Raw genomic sequence first — 17,325 nt, forward strand, 5'->3', positions numbered from 1 at the left:
GAGCCATGAGGAGGAGAAGTCGGAGGAGGAGGAGGAGCAGGATATAATATCTAGGGACGACTCCCCTCTCAGATGCATCTCTCGACTGACGAACTCTGCTTCATTACAACATCTCATTCCTTTACTCATCTGCTACTCTACCAAGCTCGACATATACAGCAGTTACACGAAGCATTGTCGACATTTCTCAAGTCTCTGTCTATTACATACTCAACCTCAACCTTCTTAGAGGTCTCTTTACTACTACTCCTACTGTAGTACCTCATACTCTTCACAATGGCTCTGTCATATCAACAAACCAGGCTCATCCGTGGCACCATCCCCGCCCTTACCGACCACGGAGAGCGCATCACCACCATCTTCTACCGCAACATGCTCCGTGATCACCCTGAGCTCAACGACTACTTCAACACCGTTAACCAGGCCAACGGTCGCCAGCCCCGTGCCCTCACCGCTGTCATCCTCAGCTACGCCAACAACATCAACCATATCACAGAGCTCATCCCCAAGATGGAACGCATGTGCCACAAGCACTGCTCCCTGGGCATCAAGCCAGAGCATTATGGTATCGTCGAGAAGTATCTCATTGCCGCCTTCGCTGAAGTCCTCGGTCCTGCCATGACACCACAGGTCAGAGAGGCTTGGCAGAAGGCTTACTGGATGCTTGCCAAGATGCTCATCGGCCGTGAGGCTCAGCTCTATCGTGACTTTGGCAAGTGGCAGGGCTACCGCAAGTTCCGCATCGAGAAGAAGGTTGAGGAGTCTGATGACATCTACTCTTTCTACCTCGTTCCTGTCGACGGCAAGCGTCTTCCTCCCTTCCAGCCTGGACAGTATGTCTCTGTTCAGGTGCCCATTGCTGACAAGGGCTACGTCCAGTCTCGCCAGTACTCCCTGAGCGAGGCTCCTCGACCTGACTACTACCGTGTCACCGTCAAGCGAGACGAGGGACTTCACATGACCCGCAGCGGTCGATATCTCGGAGGCGATGCCCTCAACCCTGGTGTTGTCTCCAACCTCCTTATCGACATGAAGGACGAGGGTGATATCGTTGAGTTAACTCACCCCGCTGGCGAGTTCTACCTCGACATGTCCAACACTTCCAACGTTCCTATCGTTCTCATCTCCGCCGGCGTCGGTGTCACTCCCATGATGTCCATCCTGAACACCGTCTCCGAGCGCCAGCCTCACCGTCCTGTCTCCTGGATCCATGGCTCTCGCCGCTCCGTCCCCTTTTACGACCAAGTCCGACGCATCGCCCGCAACCGCCCCAGTTTCCGCACCAATATCTTCAAGACCCATCTCGCCGAGTCCGACGTCTACGGTATCACCTACGACCACGACTTCCGCATGGATCTTGCCAAGGTCGACAAGGAAGATCTCTACCTCTGCAACAGCTCTACCGAGTACTACATCTGCGGCCCTGAGCAGTTCATGCTTGAGATGGCCGAGTACCTCAAGGCTCAAAAGGTCGATGCTCCCCGCATGCATTTTGAGCTCTTCAGTACTGGTGACATGGAGTTCAAGGTCGACAACCTGAGCATCGGCTCTGCGTCAAAGGCAAATTCCATCAACGGCAGTGAGGCCAGATGCCCTAGTTCCGGAGCTATCTCTACGAATGGTGCTACTTGCCCCTTCTCATGAGTTTGGACCTTATCTGAGCTGAACGAACAAAAACATAAAACTATTTACGGGGCATCTCTCGGTCATGGGTTAGATTACGGGAAGTGGTGAGGCGTTACGGGTTCGGCGCATATCTTGTTCTTTATTGTTGTATCTCTTACAAGATTCCCTTTGATGACAAATATTCTCTCTGTCAAATCATAATACATGTTCTACTTCTACACTACAAGATTAAGGGGTTTTGAGGACGCATTGGGTTTATCTGAACGAAACGGCGGGAAGGAAAAGTACGAGATTTGGGATGGGATTGGGATGGGAGGTGTCTAGAAAGTAAAAAGAGAAATCAACAGAATTTCATTGTTCTACCTGAATAAGCAAACATGCTAAAACATGATACTCCATCTATATAACCACAGCTATACCTAATAATGAGTGAATAAACTGGCCTGTACGTGGTCCCGTACTCGCTTCTCAAGCGATCCCCCGTCTTTGCCCGCTCCGGTAGCACGGCAGGGTACGGAGTAGGCTGGCCAAAAACATCTGAAATCAGGAGACAGACGACGAACAAAGGAAAAAGCCGCATATGCTAGTGAAAGATAGGAGAAACGAAAGAATGACACCGATCGTTCCGTTACTGCTCGTAGTTGTGAAACTTCTTCCAATGCTTGAGCAGATTGTCCTGCCTCGTAAACTTGGAAGTACACCCCTCAAATCCGCAGATCCTCTCCTCGGTGAGAATACCCTTGCTCGCCGCGTAGGTTCTGTGAGAGGTCCGGTAGTGGCGATCCATGTCCCGCTGCTCTGCCTTGGTGACGTTGCAGTTGGGATCGGCTTTGCATTTGACAGGCTTGTTGTGGGTTTTCATGTGCTTGCTGCGTCGTATTATTCAAAACATTTTCTGTTTCATGTTTGCAAACTTAACTTACTTCAAGTCTCTGTTGCCGCCGAAGAAGCGGTCACATTCTGAACAGTAGTGCGGAGTGGTGCCCTGGGCCGTAGACGATGAAGCCTCCAGTTGAGCTGAGATGTCGTTAGCCTGTTTCTGTTTCAACTAGAGATGGATGTAACATACTAGGATCGGCAGTTGGATAAGAGCTGGGGTAATTCTGGGTTGCATAACCAGACCCTGAACTCAGTAGAACCTCATTGGGGTTGACAGTTGCAGGTTGCTGCGTCATGTAATACAACATGCTTGGGTCCTGAGTCTCTGGAGCACTCGAGGCTGTTGCGTATACACCTGAGTTGAAGTCAGAGACTTGTGAGTCAGCGCTCTACTGGCTCTGACTTGGACCAGCCTGGCTGTAAGAGGCAAAGCCCTGGGTATCAGTGTATCCAGGGTATGAGGTTTCGGAAACCAGATTGGGATCAATGGGAACGTCGTCCTGTTGAGATTGATGAGATCTGCTGGAACGACTATGTCTGTGAGAATGGTCGCTTCGTCGTGACATGTCTAGGATGTTGCAACTCGGAGAGTATGACTTGCAGAAAAGCTGGAAGAATGGCGGGTTCACTGAATGAATCTGAAGGGCTTGGTATTAGCTCTTGTGAGGATATTCGAGGTAAATTTATACCCATTAAAAGAGCCTCTTTGGAGGCCGGCCGGGGGCCGACAGCATATTCTCATCTCTGCGATGTTTGACAGAGGTGAATTGGTTTATACATGAACAAGAGGGGAGCTGAGAACAAGATAGAAGGCACCAGATCCTGAAAGGCGGAATACTCAATGGCGAAGCGAGGATAATGAGACAAGTCGCGATATCACGACTCTGCCTCGTCCGACATTTACGACCCAAATACAGGCCAGATTCGGTGAGATCCGTCATTTTGGTTGAGGAAGATAAATGTCAGATAAGGCGATCAAGAATATTGGAGGCCGGCTGGGGAGAAATGCAGTTTGTTGGTCACCCCGCATGATGCGATGTGATTGACTGATGGGCCTCCCAAACTGGCCGGCCCCCGACATGAGGCTTGGACGAGGCAGATCTTGTGGTCAAAAAGAGTGTAAAAAGTCGGGGGAGCTGAAGGCCTGGATGTCTTGGATGATCAGAAGCTATATAAGAGCAATAGTTTCTCTTAATGGGTGACTTGAGTAACTGCAAACTGCTCTTGTCGAACATACACTCCAACTTACTGCACAAACAAGGCCCTTGATAGCATACCCAAACATGACTGCTGGTAAGCCGGCTCTTATTTCAATGAGATTTGCAATAACCAACAGTCGGCAGACGACATAATCTCGCTCAAGTCAAGGCAAAAGCGCCGTCTCTATGAGCCCATAGTCCTGTACAAGGCTCTTACTGAGATCACCCACGAACAAGGCGCTCTTCGTCCTGCTGAAGCCCCAGAACGGCCAAGGACCGAAGAAGAGCGGTATCATCACTTTCTTCACAAACTAGCCAGTATCTGCGATAGTACCAAGGGCGGTAGGACCGTCACTTCAATCGCTATACTCGACGAGGAAGAAAAGTACAAATACGTCTTTGCTTGCAATCAGATATCCGATGGAGACCTCGCCGATACACGAGATCTCCTGACAACGGTTCTGACAAGCCTGTGTGACTTTCATACATTTCCTCTGGGGAAGAAGAACACTGTTGAGAGTAAAATTCTGAAGAAGATTCTCTCATTCAACTCGCCTAGAATCAACTTCTATCTGAACCACCTTAAGGCGAAGAACATTGTGGAATGCCTAGAGTACTGCCACCTACATACAGACGCAGCCGGTAAGTCAGACTGCCCATATGCCAAGATGCATGATAAGACTAACGGGCGATATAGACACCTCGGTCGAGGAGGGTTTGAGGACTCTTGGTAGTGTTCTTGAGGATTTAACATTCAAGAACATGGGCGATAACGAGTGTAAGACCCATTGGTCCCGTGTATTGCCATACAGGAACTAATCATGAACCAGACTTTGAAACCTACAGCACGATTCAGCTTGTGCTCGATAGGTTTCTTACCCCTGAAGTTAAAAGCTACATCGACATACGGGCCACCAACGGCCGCTTCAGCGAAGGCCGGAGCTTCGTATGCTGGTCTGAGTTACGACACAGCATATCACGTCTTCAGAGCTACAAGAAAACTGTCCAAGATCTCATCGCAGCCGAGAAAGAATGGCCAGATATTTTCCAGGAGTTCGAAGTTGTTTCAGTAAAGTCCAGCCAGGCAGAACCCAACCCCCTTGGCAAGAAGAGCGAAAAAGCTTCCAACATCATCGGGCGTATGTGCAGCAACGAGGCTTCACGACAGCGATATTGCGATCTTGCAGACAACCTGCAGAGGATGTTTAACTTGGATGACCGTATACAAACTCAGTGCACCAAATATACTTTCAGGCCAATTGTACACTGCGAAATACTAGTTCTCGAGTGGATAATGGCCCTCAACCGAGAACTTGCCCGGGAACATCACCCAGGGGTCATGTTCTTTCATGACTGGAGCTACATTGGGAGCAGTAAGCCGGCATGCCAGCTTTGCCGCTACTACTTCGACACTGCAGGTCAACACAACGGTATACGCACTCGAGCAGGCCATGGTAATCTTTACATCAACTGGCGGTTTCCAGATCTTCACGAATCCGACGGGACTTTCGGTCAAAAACGACGACAGAGCATCTTCAACTCAATGATAGAGAAGATTCGGCAGGATGCTTTTGGGATCTTGGTGATGAGGAACTCGGAGGGCAAGAGGCATGACTCGAGCACCCATCCTCTCATGTCGGTGCGGTATACGGATGTTCAGACGGAGTTGAGTGTTGGTGATCTGCCTGATGTCGATGAACTGGGCGAGGGTTTTGCTACGGGGCTCAATCTGGACTCGCCGAGTAACAGTCTGGAGGAGTCAGACTTTGATGATGAGGATGGTGGAACTAGTCTTTGATGACAGTTGTTTTATTCCGGGGTGTATTTTTGTGTCTTTTTCTTTCTCTAAGCTGTATCTCGTTTATCTCGTCAACACGTGTCCCTATAACTTCGATGATGTATGACTTAGTGGTCATTTCGCTTGTGCCAGGGAGCGGTAGCCTCGAGAAGGTCCTTGTGAAGCTGGCTATCACCACTGATCTTGTACACTTCCTCAAGAATGTTGTTACGCTGCATGAAGATCAAGAAGCCACCCCAGACAAAGTCAGCATAGCTAGGGGTCTTTCCCAGAAAGAAAGGTCCCTCTGAGTTCTCCTTTAGAAGAGCCTCAACCTCGTGGATATGTGCCTTGGCGTTATCCCAAGCCTGTTGGCCGCCCTTCTCCTTGTGAAGCTCCTCAATAGGCTGGCCGGCCATCTTGGATCGTGTCTCGTGCCAGTAAGGGACGCTCTTTTCACTGAGGATGTTGTTGGGGACGGTGTAGAAGTAGACAGGTCGAAGGGCGCCCATGATATTTGGCATGATGGAGAAGAGCTTGGCGAGGACGGGTGAGTCCTTGTGGACAGAGGGCTCAGGGTGGTCCTTCTCGACGCGCTCGAGGATCGCGTTGGAGTCCATGATGTATTCTCCATCGGGGAACTTGACGGTTGGGATGGTCCATGTTCCAGTGGATGGGTTGGCGGGGACACTGAAGAGTGTTAGTTGAGGTGCTGTGAGTGACATTGAGGACTTACTGAGGCTCAAGAGTGGGCTTGATGTCGGGGTACTCGAGCTAGTCATTGATCAATAAGAGAAGCGGCGGCTATGAGATTCTTGACGTACCCATTCGGTCTTGTAATCGATTCCCTTGAAGTTCAGGAGAAATCGAGCTATTACACAATTAGTAATATGTCATGAGGGGCAGCAGCTTGACTCACTCTTCCATGGGTTGAGAGACCAAGCACCGACAGGATCTCGGCTTGGGAGATCAAAGAGGACGTATTGCTCAGATGACATTGTGAGTTGTTGGTGATGGCGTATTAATTGTCTTGTGTGATGAGTGAAGTGAAAGTTGTAAAGATCAAAGAAGTCTTCGACGAATATGTCATTGTCACCAAATCTACGGAGCTCCAAGCTCATGAGGGCCAGGAAGGAAGGAGGGGCAATAGTGGGGAGCTGAGCTGTCATAGATGGGGATCTTCGGTTCTAGGCCGAGGAATTTGGTCAACGAATCAGCGTTGATCTTTGGAACACGCAACTCGAGACTATCTTGAAAGAAGGCAGCCGAATTTATTCTTTAATAGGGACAGCCGCTGTACTATGTAGATATTGTGCTGCTAGTCATGTGTCATGACAATGATGGGTGGACCCCAGTTTCTGACTCGGCAGCGTAAGCATACCTAGGTAAGCCATAGATTCCATTCTCAGACATGAAACTGTATTAGCCAAAATTCTTTGTTGGTAGAACATATATTGACCGACAGACTGTATAGATATTTGAATGTTACTACATGCCTTACCTCTACTGATTGGAGGGAGAGCCCAGACTACCTAGGCATCCAAGTTTGGGGGCCGGGAAAATCAAGTGAAGCAGCATAAGACTATAAGTGGCGAGTTTTGAGCTGTCATCATGAGTACACCACTCTACCCAAGGCAAGACAAACACTGCGTCGATCAACAAGGAGACGCATCCCTTATACAATTCGACGCAGGAGGCAATTCTGTGGTGCACCCGACAGCCTTTTCATGATAACAAGGGATTAATGACAACATCAGTATTTTTCATATGAGGCACTCCAACCATGATGCTCAATATATAAACACAAGCTTAAGTCAAGTTGGCAAGGTACCAACCTGAGCAAACTTGGGTTTCTCTTCATTAGAGAGATACTGGTTGCCACCATGCAGAGCTTGATGCTCGCGTATCGTTATCGCCAACAGCACAACATGAAACCGCCATCTTTGTCGGCTACACCATCAACTTGGGATTATGTATCTCCCTCAGCCTTATGGGGATTAAAGACAACACGGAATTCCGCGTCATCACTAATAAAAAGGGCCAAGATAGTGGGGAACGAGTGCGAGAGCGACAGGATCTAGCTAAGCATCTAACCCCTGTCGTTACGCAAACACCACTCAGCCCCCAAAAGAGGATCGGCAGACCAATTCAACATGGTCCAAATCCTTCGACGTCACAGATAGCGATACTGTTGGTTGAACTCTGGGCTGAGACACAGCCACTGAGCCTTGTTACATACAAATCATCTGCACGACGTAGTAGGCGTTGAATCCTTCTCTATGTGCCTAGAATTAGCTCCTTGCATTGCATACAAGAGACCCTTAGGCCCCCACCTCACTTCTACAATTTCTTGCAGCTCTTTTTGTCAGATTTCATGAATCATCATACAACACAGCGATAAGCGTAGCAGCAGACAGCACAATGGCCACGATACAAAGCACTACACAGCCCAACACGCTGGAAACGCCAGACTTACAACAACGTCCTACAACTCCAAGGTCAGTAAACCACAGCTCCAGACCTCTTCCTTTAGCTAACTTGATATAGAGTAATTCGCACCGTCGTCCACGATGAAGGTCTTCCAGAAGTTGTCCACTCAAATCAACCCTTGAAACCCACAGAATACTACGATGCTCCGATACCAGTAGACTCAGAAACAGACAAACGATACAACGAAGCTCCTATTCCAGTCACAACACTCGACAAATATGAGCCTGCACCTCCACTGCCAGTTCGTCCATCTTCAATAACACCACAACCTCAGCAACCCTACCCCTACGGCCCAGGTGGTTATTCTCAACCACAACATCCCGGCTTCGTCGCTCAGTCACCGCAACTACCATTCTTAAACAACAATGAGGTCGTAACGTATGTGACACCGCTCGACCAGCTTGGAGATCATCCAAAGTTCGTGGATTGTCCGTTCTGCAGACATCGTGCAGAGACACGAGTGAAGAAGGTATCTTCAAAAATGACACAGTAGGCTCACCAAAACAGTTTGAGACTTTCGAATCTAACAATCTCTAGTGTCTCTGCAACAGTCCTCGGATTCACAACGATAGCTGGCGCTGCTGTTCCTTATGTTGGGAAATGGCACTCTCACACAGCTCACTACTGCAGCATTTGTGACCATAAAGTGGCAATTCGGAAATGGGGATCTAATCAGATGAAGCCTCAAGCGACGCCCGATTATCTGAGGGAGGTATCGAGATATGGCCCCGCTCAATCACCAAGCATGTCCAGTGGCTCGACGAGAGGTTAAGATTGATTCGTATGAAAAACAATGAGGAGATTGATACCAGGATGAGAAATGGTTTTCAAAAAAGGGGGCGAGCTGTTGATCGAGTTGGTTATCTACAAGACACAGGCTCATTACACAGCATTTGGTTTGATTTTTGAGGCATGATTATCAAGTTCACGAGTTGTAAATGCACCGCTATAGCTTATAGGTGTCCCCTCCAGCAAGACTACTGTCGGAGAAATATACAGATCTCGACGATGGCTTCTTTTGCAAGTCTCATCAGGCAGACTTTTATAAGTACTTGCTTGTATGATTATCGACGGCTAAAGATGGCTTCGCCTGGCCAATCATGCACTGTGACAATGTCGATCTGGGTTTGGGGAAGCCAACGGCTTGGCTGTTCCACGGGGCCTGTCAGATGCTTATTTTCTGCCCTGCCCTGTCAGATCTCAATTAAACCTAAGAATGGATTACAGGAATGCTTTATAAGTCTGTAGAGAGTGACTCTGATATTTTGTGCTGTTACAAGTCAGTTTTAACGACATGTTCCCGCCCCCTGTAGGTGTCTTTACAGCACCTCGTCAATCCCAGAATCAGTGCTGTATAACTCTGGGTCAGTTAGGGTCCCAATACCGGGGACATGGACAATTAACAGACCCAATTGAGAAAAGATACGCCTAAAACACCTCGTACGATGCTGATTCTGGCTCTAAGATGTTTTTATTTACTACAATTGGCTCAAAGGCAGTAGAATCGCTTTGTGGCGTCAATTAACTGCGGGACTAACAACTTAGATCAAGTACTGTACTTGTACTTTTAGGGGTTCAGAGCGCAATCTCTAAACACCACGGCAGTTTGACTTCTCAACATCTCCCACCTCTCGCACGGCATCTCCAACATCGTCGTCGCACAACCTCGCAGCAATGGAAGAACCAACAGAACATCACGACATTCTCGTTATAGGAGCTGGTCTCTCCGGTATTAACACCGCCCACGTTCTCAACCAGAGACTCCCCCACCGCTCGTACACGATCCTCGAGGCACAATCAGCCATTGGCGGAACATGGCGCTTCTTTCGCTACCCAGGCTTTCGATCCGACTCCTTCATGACAGCTTTTGGTCTGTCATGGTATCCTTGGAAACATAAGCATAAGATGGCGCAGGCGGGCGAGATCGTGGACTATCTGGAGGAGGCTGTTGATGCAGCAGGCTTGAGGGACAAGATTCGCTTCCGACATAGGATGCTGGCGTGCGAATGGCGGACAGACGAGCAGAATTGGAAGATAGAAGTTGATGCGGACGGTCAGCAAAAGACATACATCGCCAACTTCGTCATCAGCTGCGTGGGATACTATGCGTACGACAAGGCTTTTCCGACGACAATTCCTGGTCTCAAGGGCTTCGGAGGACAGGTCGTTCACCCCCAATGGTGGCCTGAAGACCTCGACTATTCTGGCAAACGCGTCATTGTCATCGGATCAGGAGCCACAGCGATCACAATTGTCCCATCACTTGCTGAGAAGGCAGATATGGTGACTATGCTCCAGCGCAGTCCATCCTTCGTCATCTCCCGACCTACAACTTCCACCATCGACTCTTGCTTGAAGTCCCTGCTCCCATTTTCACTAGCATACTGGCTGGTGTATTGGAAAGACGTGTTGGCCGAAGTCTTTTCCACTCAGTTTCTACTCAACTTCCCTGCATTGGGTCGCAAGGTCTTGATGGGGGAGATGCAAAAGGCACTGCCCAAGGACATTGACGTCAATGTTCACTTTAACCCCAGATACAATCCTTTCCAACAACGACTCTGCATGTGTCCAGATGAGGACTTCTTCAAGGCTCTGCATCAGGACAGCTGCGAGATCGTGACAGACACAATCGAGACTGTCACAAAGGACGGTATTTTGCTCAAATCCGGTCGCAAGCTCGAAGCCGATATAATCGTTACCGCAACAGGGTTGTACTTCCAACTCTTCGGCGGCATAACCCCGTTGGTAGACGGGCAGCCTATCGAGGTTGGCTCACACTACGCCTGGCGTGGCTGCATGGTTGACTCTGTCCCTAACATGGGCTTCGTGATGGGCTACGTGACAACATCTTGGACACCCGGCGCGGACATCATGGCCAAGACATTGATAAGCGTTATCAAAGAAATGGAGAAGACGGGATCAACGAGTGTTATGCCCGTGCTGAGTGCAAAGGATAAGAACAAGCCGCAGAAGCTACCCGTCAGTGCTACCAGCAGCTATTTCGTCAAGGCTGCGGACCGTATGCCAAAGGTGACTGATGAAGGTCCGTGGTATGGACGGGTGAACTTGGCCAAGGATTGGTGGGCGTGGTTGGTGGGTGATATGTCGAGTGGGCTTCTCTACAGCGGAGGACAAAGAAAGAAGGATATTTGAATTGTATATATTGAGACAAAGAGAAACGCCACGAGTTTGCTTTCCGGGATTGTTGGACCTTGATAGCGTTTGGCTAGATCCGACGTTGCCGAAGGATCACTAGCTGACACGATTTATGAATCATGAAAATGGCATTAACTTATAAGCTTATCTAGATCCTTGCAATCTCATATCTTACATGTAATTCATGCTGACCAAGTCTGAGCATCTTGATTGAGATTTGTTCGTCTTCCTTTCTGCCAAGGCTATTGGCTGCTGAAGATACCTCTATAGTCAAAGTCGGGCTTGGGTCTAGAGCTAGCTAGCACAATCGAAGCAAAACGCCTCAAGCTCTTCCCCGTCTTCGGACACTTGCGTCAACCCACGCGATTGGCTCTTTTACTACTTAGTTATTCTCCGATTCGTTTACTTTCACGATCGAACAATCTCGATCACGATGAAGATTCGTTTGTACTTCTTCATTTTGCACATGCTGACAACAGCCCAGAAGTGCTACTCTCGGTTACATCCGTTACTTGAAACAACCCTGCCCTATCCACGCCAACTTCTATCAATGTCTTCAGTTTGACGAATCTGGAGAGGTGAAATAATGGGACGTCTGATCCTACGCCGCTTCATGGCATCCACGCGGGCCGGAGTTTAGACTAATCTAGTCTAAAGTCAATTCCCTGGCTCTTGGTCCAGGCAGATCGAGACTGGTAAGTCACAGGTCACATATCATCTACTTAACGTGCTCGCACTCGTCATTATTCAGACCTACAACACACCTTGTCACGGTCAATTGATCTGTAACCATGGGGCTTCTAACAGATCAACCGCTAACCAAGATCTGTCTACAGGCTACCCTTGTGTTGCTTATCGCTCAGCTATTTCGTCTTGTTCGTCGCTGGTCTCGTCTACGCCATATTCCTGGCCCAGCCAGCGCAGGATGGACTTCATGGTGGCAGTGTCGGGGGGCTCTTAGCGGTCGCTATCATGAGCATTTAAAGAACGCAGCAGGTCAATTCGGTACGATCACTCCTCAAAACACTGCCCAAATCACTAACAGTCAATAGGTCCTCTGGTTCGTATTGGTCCCAATGAGGTGCTCTCAACAGACCCGGTTGTGCTGCGCAACATGTCCGCTGTGCGAAGCACTTATATAAAGGGGGACTTTTATAGCAGTGGCAGGATAGTTCCTGGTGTTGATAATGTCGTCTCTGAGAGGGATGAGGCAAAGCATAAGTTTATGAGAGCAAAGATGGCACCTGGTGTAAGTCAACTCTACCATCGCAATACTCTTCCGATACTGATGGCTTCTCAAGTACTCTTACAAAGAAAATGAAGGTTTCGGCTTCGAGGCAGGCATATATCGTCAACTCCTCAACTTCATCTCACTCATCGACCGAAAGTACCTTTCAACTACAAGCAAATCACAACCTCTTGACCTTGCCGAAAAGACACAGTTCTTTGCCTTAGATGTCATCGGTGATGTATCTTTCGGTGAACCATTCGGCTACTTGACCAAAGATGAAGATCTCTACCAATACAATGAGATAAATGCCAGTTCCCTGCCGGTCATGAATCTGGTATCTGTCTATCCATGGCTAGGGAGGGTTGTTCACCAGTGGCCGCTAAGTCTGTTGCTACCGCGGGAGGAGGACCAGGTTGGCTTCGGGCGACTGATGGGGTAACTAACATACCAGTTAATGGTAACCCAAGCTGACTTTTGTAGCTTCGCGAGGCACTTTGTTCGCAAAAGACTGGCCGATGGGATCACGACGAGGAAGGATATGATGCAGATGCATATCAGAAACGGCATGAATGAGGAGGAGCTTATCCAACAAGCCTTCATCTCAATGTAAGTTCCGTCAACCCACTCTCAAGACCTCCTATTAACCAACCTCAGTATAGCTGGGTCCAACACCACAGCACACGCGCTTCGAATGATCATACTCTCCTTAATCACGAACCCAAGCGCATACCGCTCCCTCATCGCCGAGATCCAAAAGGTCGCCCTATCAGTCAGCAGTCCCATATCCTGGACACAGACGCAAACACTACCATATCTTCAAGCCGTCGTTCGCGAAGGAATGCGCATGTGGCCGCCAGTAGCTGGTCTCGGTTTTAAACAAGTCCCTCCCGAAGGTGATACCATCAACGGCTTCTTCGTCCCCGGCGGAACGCAAGTTGGTCAGGGGTTCTACGCTGTTGGTCGATCACGTCTTGTCTGGGGCGACGATGCTGATGTTTTTCGGCCTGAGCGATGGCTACTCGTTGATGAAGACAGGCTAAGAGATATGATAGCGGCTTTCGACACACATTTCGGACATGGGAAATACTCGTGTTTGGGAAAGCCGATTGCTCTCATGGAGATTCACAAGGCTGTTTTTGAGGTATGTACGCTTATACAAAGCATCTCGCATAGTTATGCTAACAGATGTCAGTTGTTTAAACGCTACGACTTTGCTATACTGAACGTTGAAAGGCCTATCAAGACCCAGACTTCCGTCTTCCTCTTTGCTTCAGACTTTTGGGTCACAACCACCAGACGTGATGACGAAGAGAACTGACTTCCAATGTGCGATTAAATGGACGAGAAGCGGTAATATGTATCTATCTCATATCTTAGAGATCTTAGTTGTAGCATATTAGTCCTCTGGATTTGACATTTTGTAGATCTAAAGCCGGCCTCGATTTACATAAGAGAACACACAAGAGATCACATTTGCAATACCTCTCGTGAGTTTGACTGGGTATTCGTTTATTCGAGTAATACATATGACAAGCGATTTCACTTGTATCGAATTGATTGAGTAGAATGAGAAAAGTCTCCGCCACTCTATGCTCAAATCTCCTCTTCCTCGGGTTTCCTTGATGGCGTACCAAGTGTCTCAAGGCCTCTGGCTCCCACCATTTCCACAGGCGCATTTGCTGGGATTTCCACGCCCTTGCCTTCAACGACCTTTCCCTGTCCCATAGCCTCTTGGTATTTCTTACCCATCTCATCCAGCAGAGCTTGTACCTCCGCTTCTCTCTTCACGATATCCTCGCGTTCCTTCTTAAGCTTCTCAACACGATTTTGCTTCCCCTTCATCTCCGCTTCCATACCCTTCAACGTAGTCTGCAGACGAGCTAGACATTCAGTCAAGCTTGGTAGAGGCGATATCTTGGGTGGCGCTTGTAACAAGTCTTGGCTTGGATCTTTCCGAGGTTTCTTCAAGCCATCCATACCTGCACGTGTCTGCGCAGCCTCGTATGCGATTCGTCTCTCAGCATCGCTATCGGAGGAGGAATCTGAAGTGTGCCCCTCGGCAGCTGTGATGAGCTCTTCCATCATCTTGCGATCTTGTTTCCGCCTCTCCTTTTCAGCACGTCTGCCCAAGGAAAGCCCACCGTCTTCGACGTAATTATCGAACCCTTCACCGAGATCCTCGTCCTCGGCTATTAATCGTGTATCGTCCTTCTTTTTGCGACCAAATGGGTCTTCATCATCTTCAACCGATAGAAAGTCCTTCTCCAAAGCTAATCGTTTACGCCGTTCCTTCTTTTCTAGAATCTCGGCTTCTGTTAGAATAGCCGTTGGTTGTGGTTGGCTAAACTCTGACGAATCAACAACAACCGCGCCTTCAAGTTCAGAAGCATCCAGGTCCATAAGATCGGCGTCATCGGGAGGCAGTGTTGACGGCCTTTGTGGAGTATTTGGTGTTGATGACTGTAACTCTTCAAGGTATTCTTTGCTGTATTTGGGCCGGTCATCATCGTCCCCAATAGTCCTCATGGGAAGGCCTTTCGTGCCCAGTCCTCTTTTGATAGCGCTGTTTTCCAATGCTCGCCCCAATGGCAACTTCTTAGGAGTGAATACCTCGGTGGTCTCGTCATCTCCTGCAGCACTATCGTCTCCACCAAAGGACAATCGTGAAGATTTGTTCGATTTTTTCTTCCCTTTCAAAGATCCTGATCGACTAATCGCTGGTCGAACCACTACTGGTCCGTCATCCTCGTCGTCGTTCGCGGCTGGTGCATCTCCCAGGCCCTCACTATCAGCAGGATTGAAGCTCTTCCTCAGCCCCGACTGTCGGAATGGTTTACGGCCAGCTTTTGCGCCAAATACTGGTTTAACAGGTTCTGTATTCGCGAGGGTCAGCCTTGATCCCATCAGCAAGAGTCGCATTTTGAAGTTCTGGAAATACTCACCATCGATACCAGCACTGTCGCCACCTGTTGCTGAAGGCGCATTTTCGCTGGAGTCCTCATCGGCGATCTTGATGACCTTGGCCTTTCGTTTCGCAGAAAAACTCATGATGCGATTGTATTTTTTAATGTTGACGCATTAACTGAGAAGCAGAAAGTTCGCGACGCGGATCAAAGTGACGTGCATTTTGGCTCGATATCTTATCAGCACGTGATGTTGAATTTCCGCCCAGAGAAATGGAGATAGCTCTAGGCCGCGATCGCGTCGCATGAAACAGCATCCAACTATTCAACCATTTATTGCTCAAGATGGCGCCCGCACAACCTGAGCTGAAGAAGGCAAGTCTTGGTCTTTTCCGTGTCGCATGTTCCTCAGCTTCGTCTTCAGCACTTCTCCCGGGCTGAAGCATTGCGACCTATTGCTGCTGATCCATAGCTAACTTTTCTACACAGTACCTCGACAAGAGACTGTTCGTCCAGTTGAACGGCAGCCGAAAGGTCATCGGTATCCTCCGAGGTTACGATGTGAGCAATATCCGTGCGATTGTATAAACAGAACTAATGGAAACAGGTCTTCCTGAACATTGTCCTCGACGAAGCGGTGGAGGAAAAGGATGGCGGAGAGAAGGAGAGAATTGGCATGGTTGTACGTTTACCTAACGCTCTCTTGTGATGTAGAAGACAAGGTACTAACATTTGGATAGGTCATCCGTGGTAACTCGGTAGTAATGCTCGAGGCTCTCGAAAGAATCGGCGGCGACGACCGACGTGGAGAACGATGATCCTGAAGAATGGCGGAAACACTAGAAGAGACGACGGAAATTATGTGATCTTTCTTGGCGTTAAGGTCGAAAATGAGACAAGTCCTTGAGCGCAGTTTGTTTGGGTCACATCTTACTAGATATCAAGAGAGGAAGGATATCCTCGAATTGTTATGTTACACCATGTCCAGCCAAACACTACACTACCTTACTCCTTCTTCTCCCAGGCCTTCTCGTTATAGGAGTCCATCAACTGCCCAGCATATGCCTTCTGCCAACCCTTGATACCTCCAATCAGAATTTCAGCCTTGATCTCTGTCTCTTCAACTTCATCGAGGTAGTCCTGCATCCAACCAGCACATCGGGGGCCTCGACTACCACAGCTTCCTGGGTGACAATGAGTACTAGACCGGTTTGGTTTATTAGGCGATGGCTTACCGCAATAAAAGATGATTCTCTTGATACCCGCCTGTTTGACAAGTTGATAGATCTGAGGACGGGTCTGATACAATGTATGAGCAGGGAGATTGATGGATGTAGCGATAGTGCCGCCCTCCCAGTCCGTCCTTCGAACATCTACTAGCAAAAAGTCTCTGTGGGCATTCTTTCCAGAAGCTGCATTCACTTCGATGAGCTTTGCGACAATTGAAGGGTCCGTTCGAGGGCATTCGGCCTTCGGCTCGGGAAACTCCTCCCACCATTGCTTCTGCGGGGTGTCCTGCGGGGCGTCTTCTCCCATGATGTGACTTTTTTAGAGAAGATACTAAAGTTTCGTAAACAAGCTTTGAGATATCTAAATTGGTGATATCGAAAGAGAACTTGGAATGATTGTATAGTGCAGGTTGGAGGGAAGAGGATATGCACTTTACATCGAAGCTACTAACTTATATGTAGGTGATGATGACGGAGTGCAGGCGGCCGGAACTTTTACCCCGGAATAAGGTTGTACGGTAACACCACGGGTCAGATTACAAACGCCTTTCACCCAATATAGTAATTCTGAAGAAAGAGTCGTTATTTCAGTAGGACGGACTAGAGTACTGGGCACTTGCTCTTGTGATATACTCATGAAAATGGCAATTTTTTCTTGTTGGACTGGGTAAAAGCCAATATTGATTGCCAAATAGTCAGCCACTGACAGAGGATCCATGAAATAACACTCACAAGTATATGTGATATAGAGGGAGGATAAAAAAGCTTACAGGTGGAAGGCATGTATATTTAACAAAAGTATATTTGACTTTCTAAATGGTTAAGATCCAGTTGT

At 48.5% G+C, this 17,325-nt stretch overlaps 10 protein-coding genes across 10 annotated transcripts; 6 read left to right on the forward strand and 4 right to left on the reverse strand.

Moving 5' to 3' along the window:
• Positions 1-276: 276 nt before the first annotated feature.
• FTJAE_6373 (nitric oxide dioxygenase) lies at positions 277-1,644 on the forward strand (the record flags this gene model as incomplete). The annotated part of the gene is made up of 1 exon (XM_037352978.1): positions 277-1,644. The coding sequence occupies one exon, from the start codon at positions 277-279 to the stop codon at positions 1,642-1,644; it is 1,368 nt and encodes a 455-aa protein (XP_037206586.1).
• A 610-nt stretch (positions 1,645-2,254) lies between these two features.
• Positions 2,255-3,071, reverse strand: FTJAE_6374 (uncharacterized protein; the record flags this gene model as incomplete). Its single annotated transcript, XM_037352979.1, has 4 exons — positions 2,255-2,495; positions 2,550-2,643; positions 2,696-2,860; positions 2,909-3,071. 4 exons carry the CDS (start codon positions 3,069-3,071, stop codon positions 2,255-2,257), a joined length of 663 nt encoding a protein of 220 aa, XP_037206587.1.
• Positions 3,072-3,788: 717 nt separating this feature from the next.
• FTJAE_6375 (uncharacterized protein) lies at positions 3,789-5,502 on the forward strand (the record flags this gene model as incomplete). The annotated part of the gene is made up of 6 exons (XM_037352980.1): positions 3,789-3,798; positions 3,849-4,346; positions 4,402-4,482; positions 4,535-4,843; positions 4,985-5,077; positions 5,123-5,502. 6 exons carry the CDS (start codon positions 3,789-3,791, stop codon positions 5,500-5,502), a joined length of 1,371 nt encoding a protein of 456 aa, XP_037206588.1.
• A 107-nt stretch (positions 5,503-5,609) lies between these two features.
• FTJAE_6376 (glutathione S-transferase) lies at positions 5,610-6,479 on the reverse strand (the record flags this gene model as incomplete). Its single annotated transcript, XM_037352981.1, has 4 exons — positions 5,610-6,171; positions 6,218-6,255; positions 6,306-6,352; positions 6,401-6,479. 4 exons carry the CDS (start codon positions 6,477-6,479, stop codon positions 5,610-5,612), a joined length of 726 nt encoding a protein of 241 aa, XP_037206589.1.
• A 1,423-nt stretch (positions 6,480-7,902) lies between these two features.
• FTJAE_6377 (uncharacterized protein) lies at positions 7,903-8,743 on the forward strand (the record flags this gene model as incomplete). Its single annotated transcript, XM_037352982.1, has 3 exons — positions 7,903-7,979; positions 8,029-8,349; positions 8,509-8,743. 3 exons carry the CDS (start codon positions 7,903-7,905, stop codon positions 8,741-8,743), a joined length of 633 nt encoding a protein of 210 aa, XP_037206590.1.
• Positions 8,744-9,645: 902 nt separating this feature from the next.
• On the forward strand, positions 9,646-11,124 carry FTJAE_6378 (monooxygenase; the record flags this gene model as incomplete). The annotated part of the gene is made up of 1 exon (XM_037352983.1): positions 9,646-11,124. The coding sequence occupies one exon, from the start codon at positions 9,646-9,648 to the stop codon at positions 11,122-11,124; it is 1,479 nt and encodes a 492-aa protein (XP_037206591.1).
• A 794-nt stretch (positions 11,125-11,918) lies between these two features.
• Positions 11,919-13,676, forward strand: FTJAE_6379 (pisatin demethylase (cytochrome P450); the record flags this gene model as incomplete). The annotated part of the gene is made up of 6 exons (XM_037352984.1): positions 11,919-12,132; positions 12,180-12,376; positions 12,429-12,793; positions 12,839-12,964; positions 13,013-13,499; positions 13,551-13,676. The coding sequence occupies 6 exons, from the start codon at positions 11,919-11,921 to the stop codon at positions 13,674-13,676; spliced, it is 1,515 nt and encodes a 504-aa protein (XP_037206592.1).
• Positions 13,677-13,951: 275 nt separating this feature from the next.
• On the reverse strand, positions 13,952-15,406 carry FTJAE_6380 (uncharacterized protein; the record flags this gene model as incomplete). The annotated part of the gene is made up of 1 exon (XM_037352986.1): positions 13,952-15,406. One exon carries the CDS (start codon positions 15,404-15,406, stop codon positions 13,952-13,954), a length of 1,455 nt encoding a protein of 484 aa, XP_037206593.1.
• Positions 15,407-15,606: 200 nt separating this feature from the next.
• FTJAE_6381 (small nuclear ribonucleoprotein G) lies at positions 15,607-16,079 on the forward strand (the record flags this gene model as incomplete). Its single annotated transcript, XM_037352987.1, has 4 exons — positions 15,607-15,664; positions 15,734-15,822; positions 15,869-15,943; positions 16,002-16,079. The coding sequence occupies 4 exons, from the start codon at positions 15,607-15,609 to the stop codon at positions 16,077-16,079; spliced, it is 300 nt and encodes a 99-aa protein (XP_037206594.1).
• A 187-nt stretch (positions 16,080-16,266) lies between these two features.
• Positions 16,267-16,797, reverse strand: FTJAE_6382 (arsenate reductase (Arc2); the record flags this gene model as incomplete). The annotated part of the gene is made up of 2 exons (XM_037352988.1): positions 16,267-16,445; positions 16,497-16,797. The coding sequence occupies 2 exons, from the start codon at positions 16,795-16,797 to the stop codon at positions 16,267-16,269; spliced, it is 480 nt and encodes a 159-aa protein (XP_037206595.1).
• Between the last annotated feature and the right edge of the window lie 528 nt (positions 16,798-17,325).

This window comes from Fusarium tjaetaba, assembly GCF_013396195.1.
Source record: "Fusarium tjaetaba strain NRRL 66243 chromosome Unknown NRRL66243_c0000123, whole genome shotgun sequence".
Lineage (NCBI taxonomy): Eukaryota > Fungi > Ascomycota > Sordariomycetes > Hypocreales > Nectriaceae > Fusarium > Fusarium tjaetaba.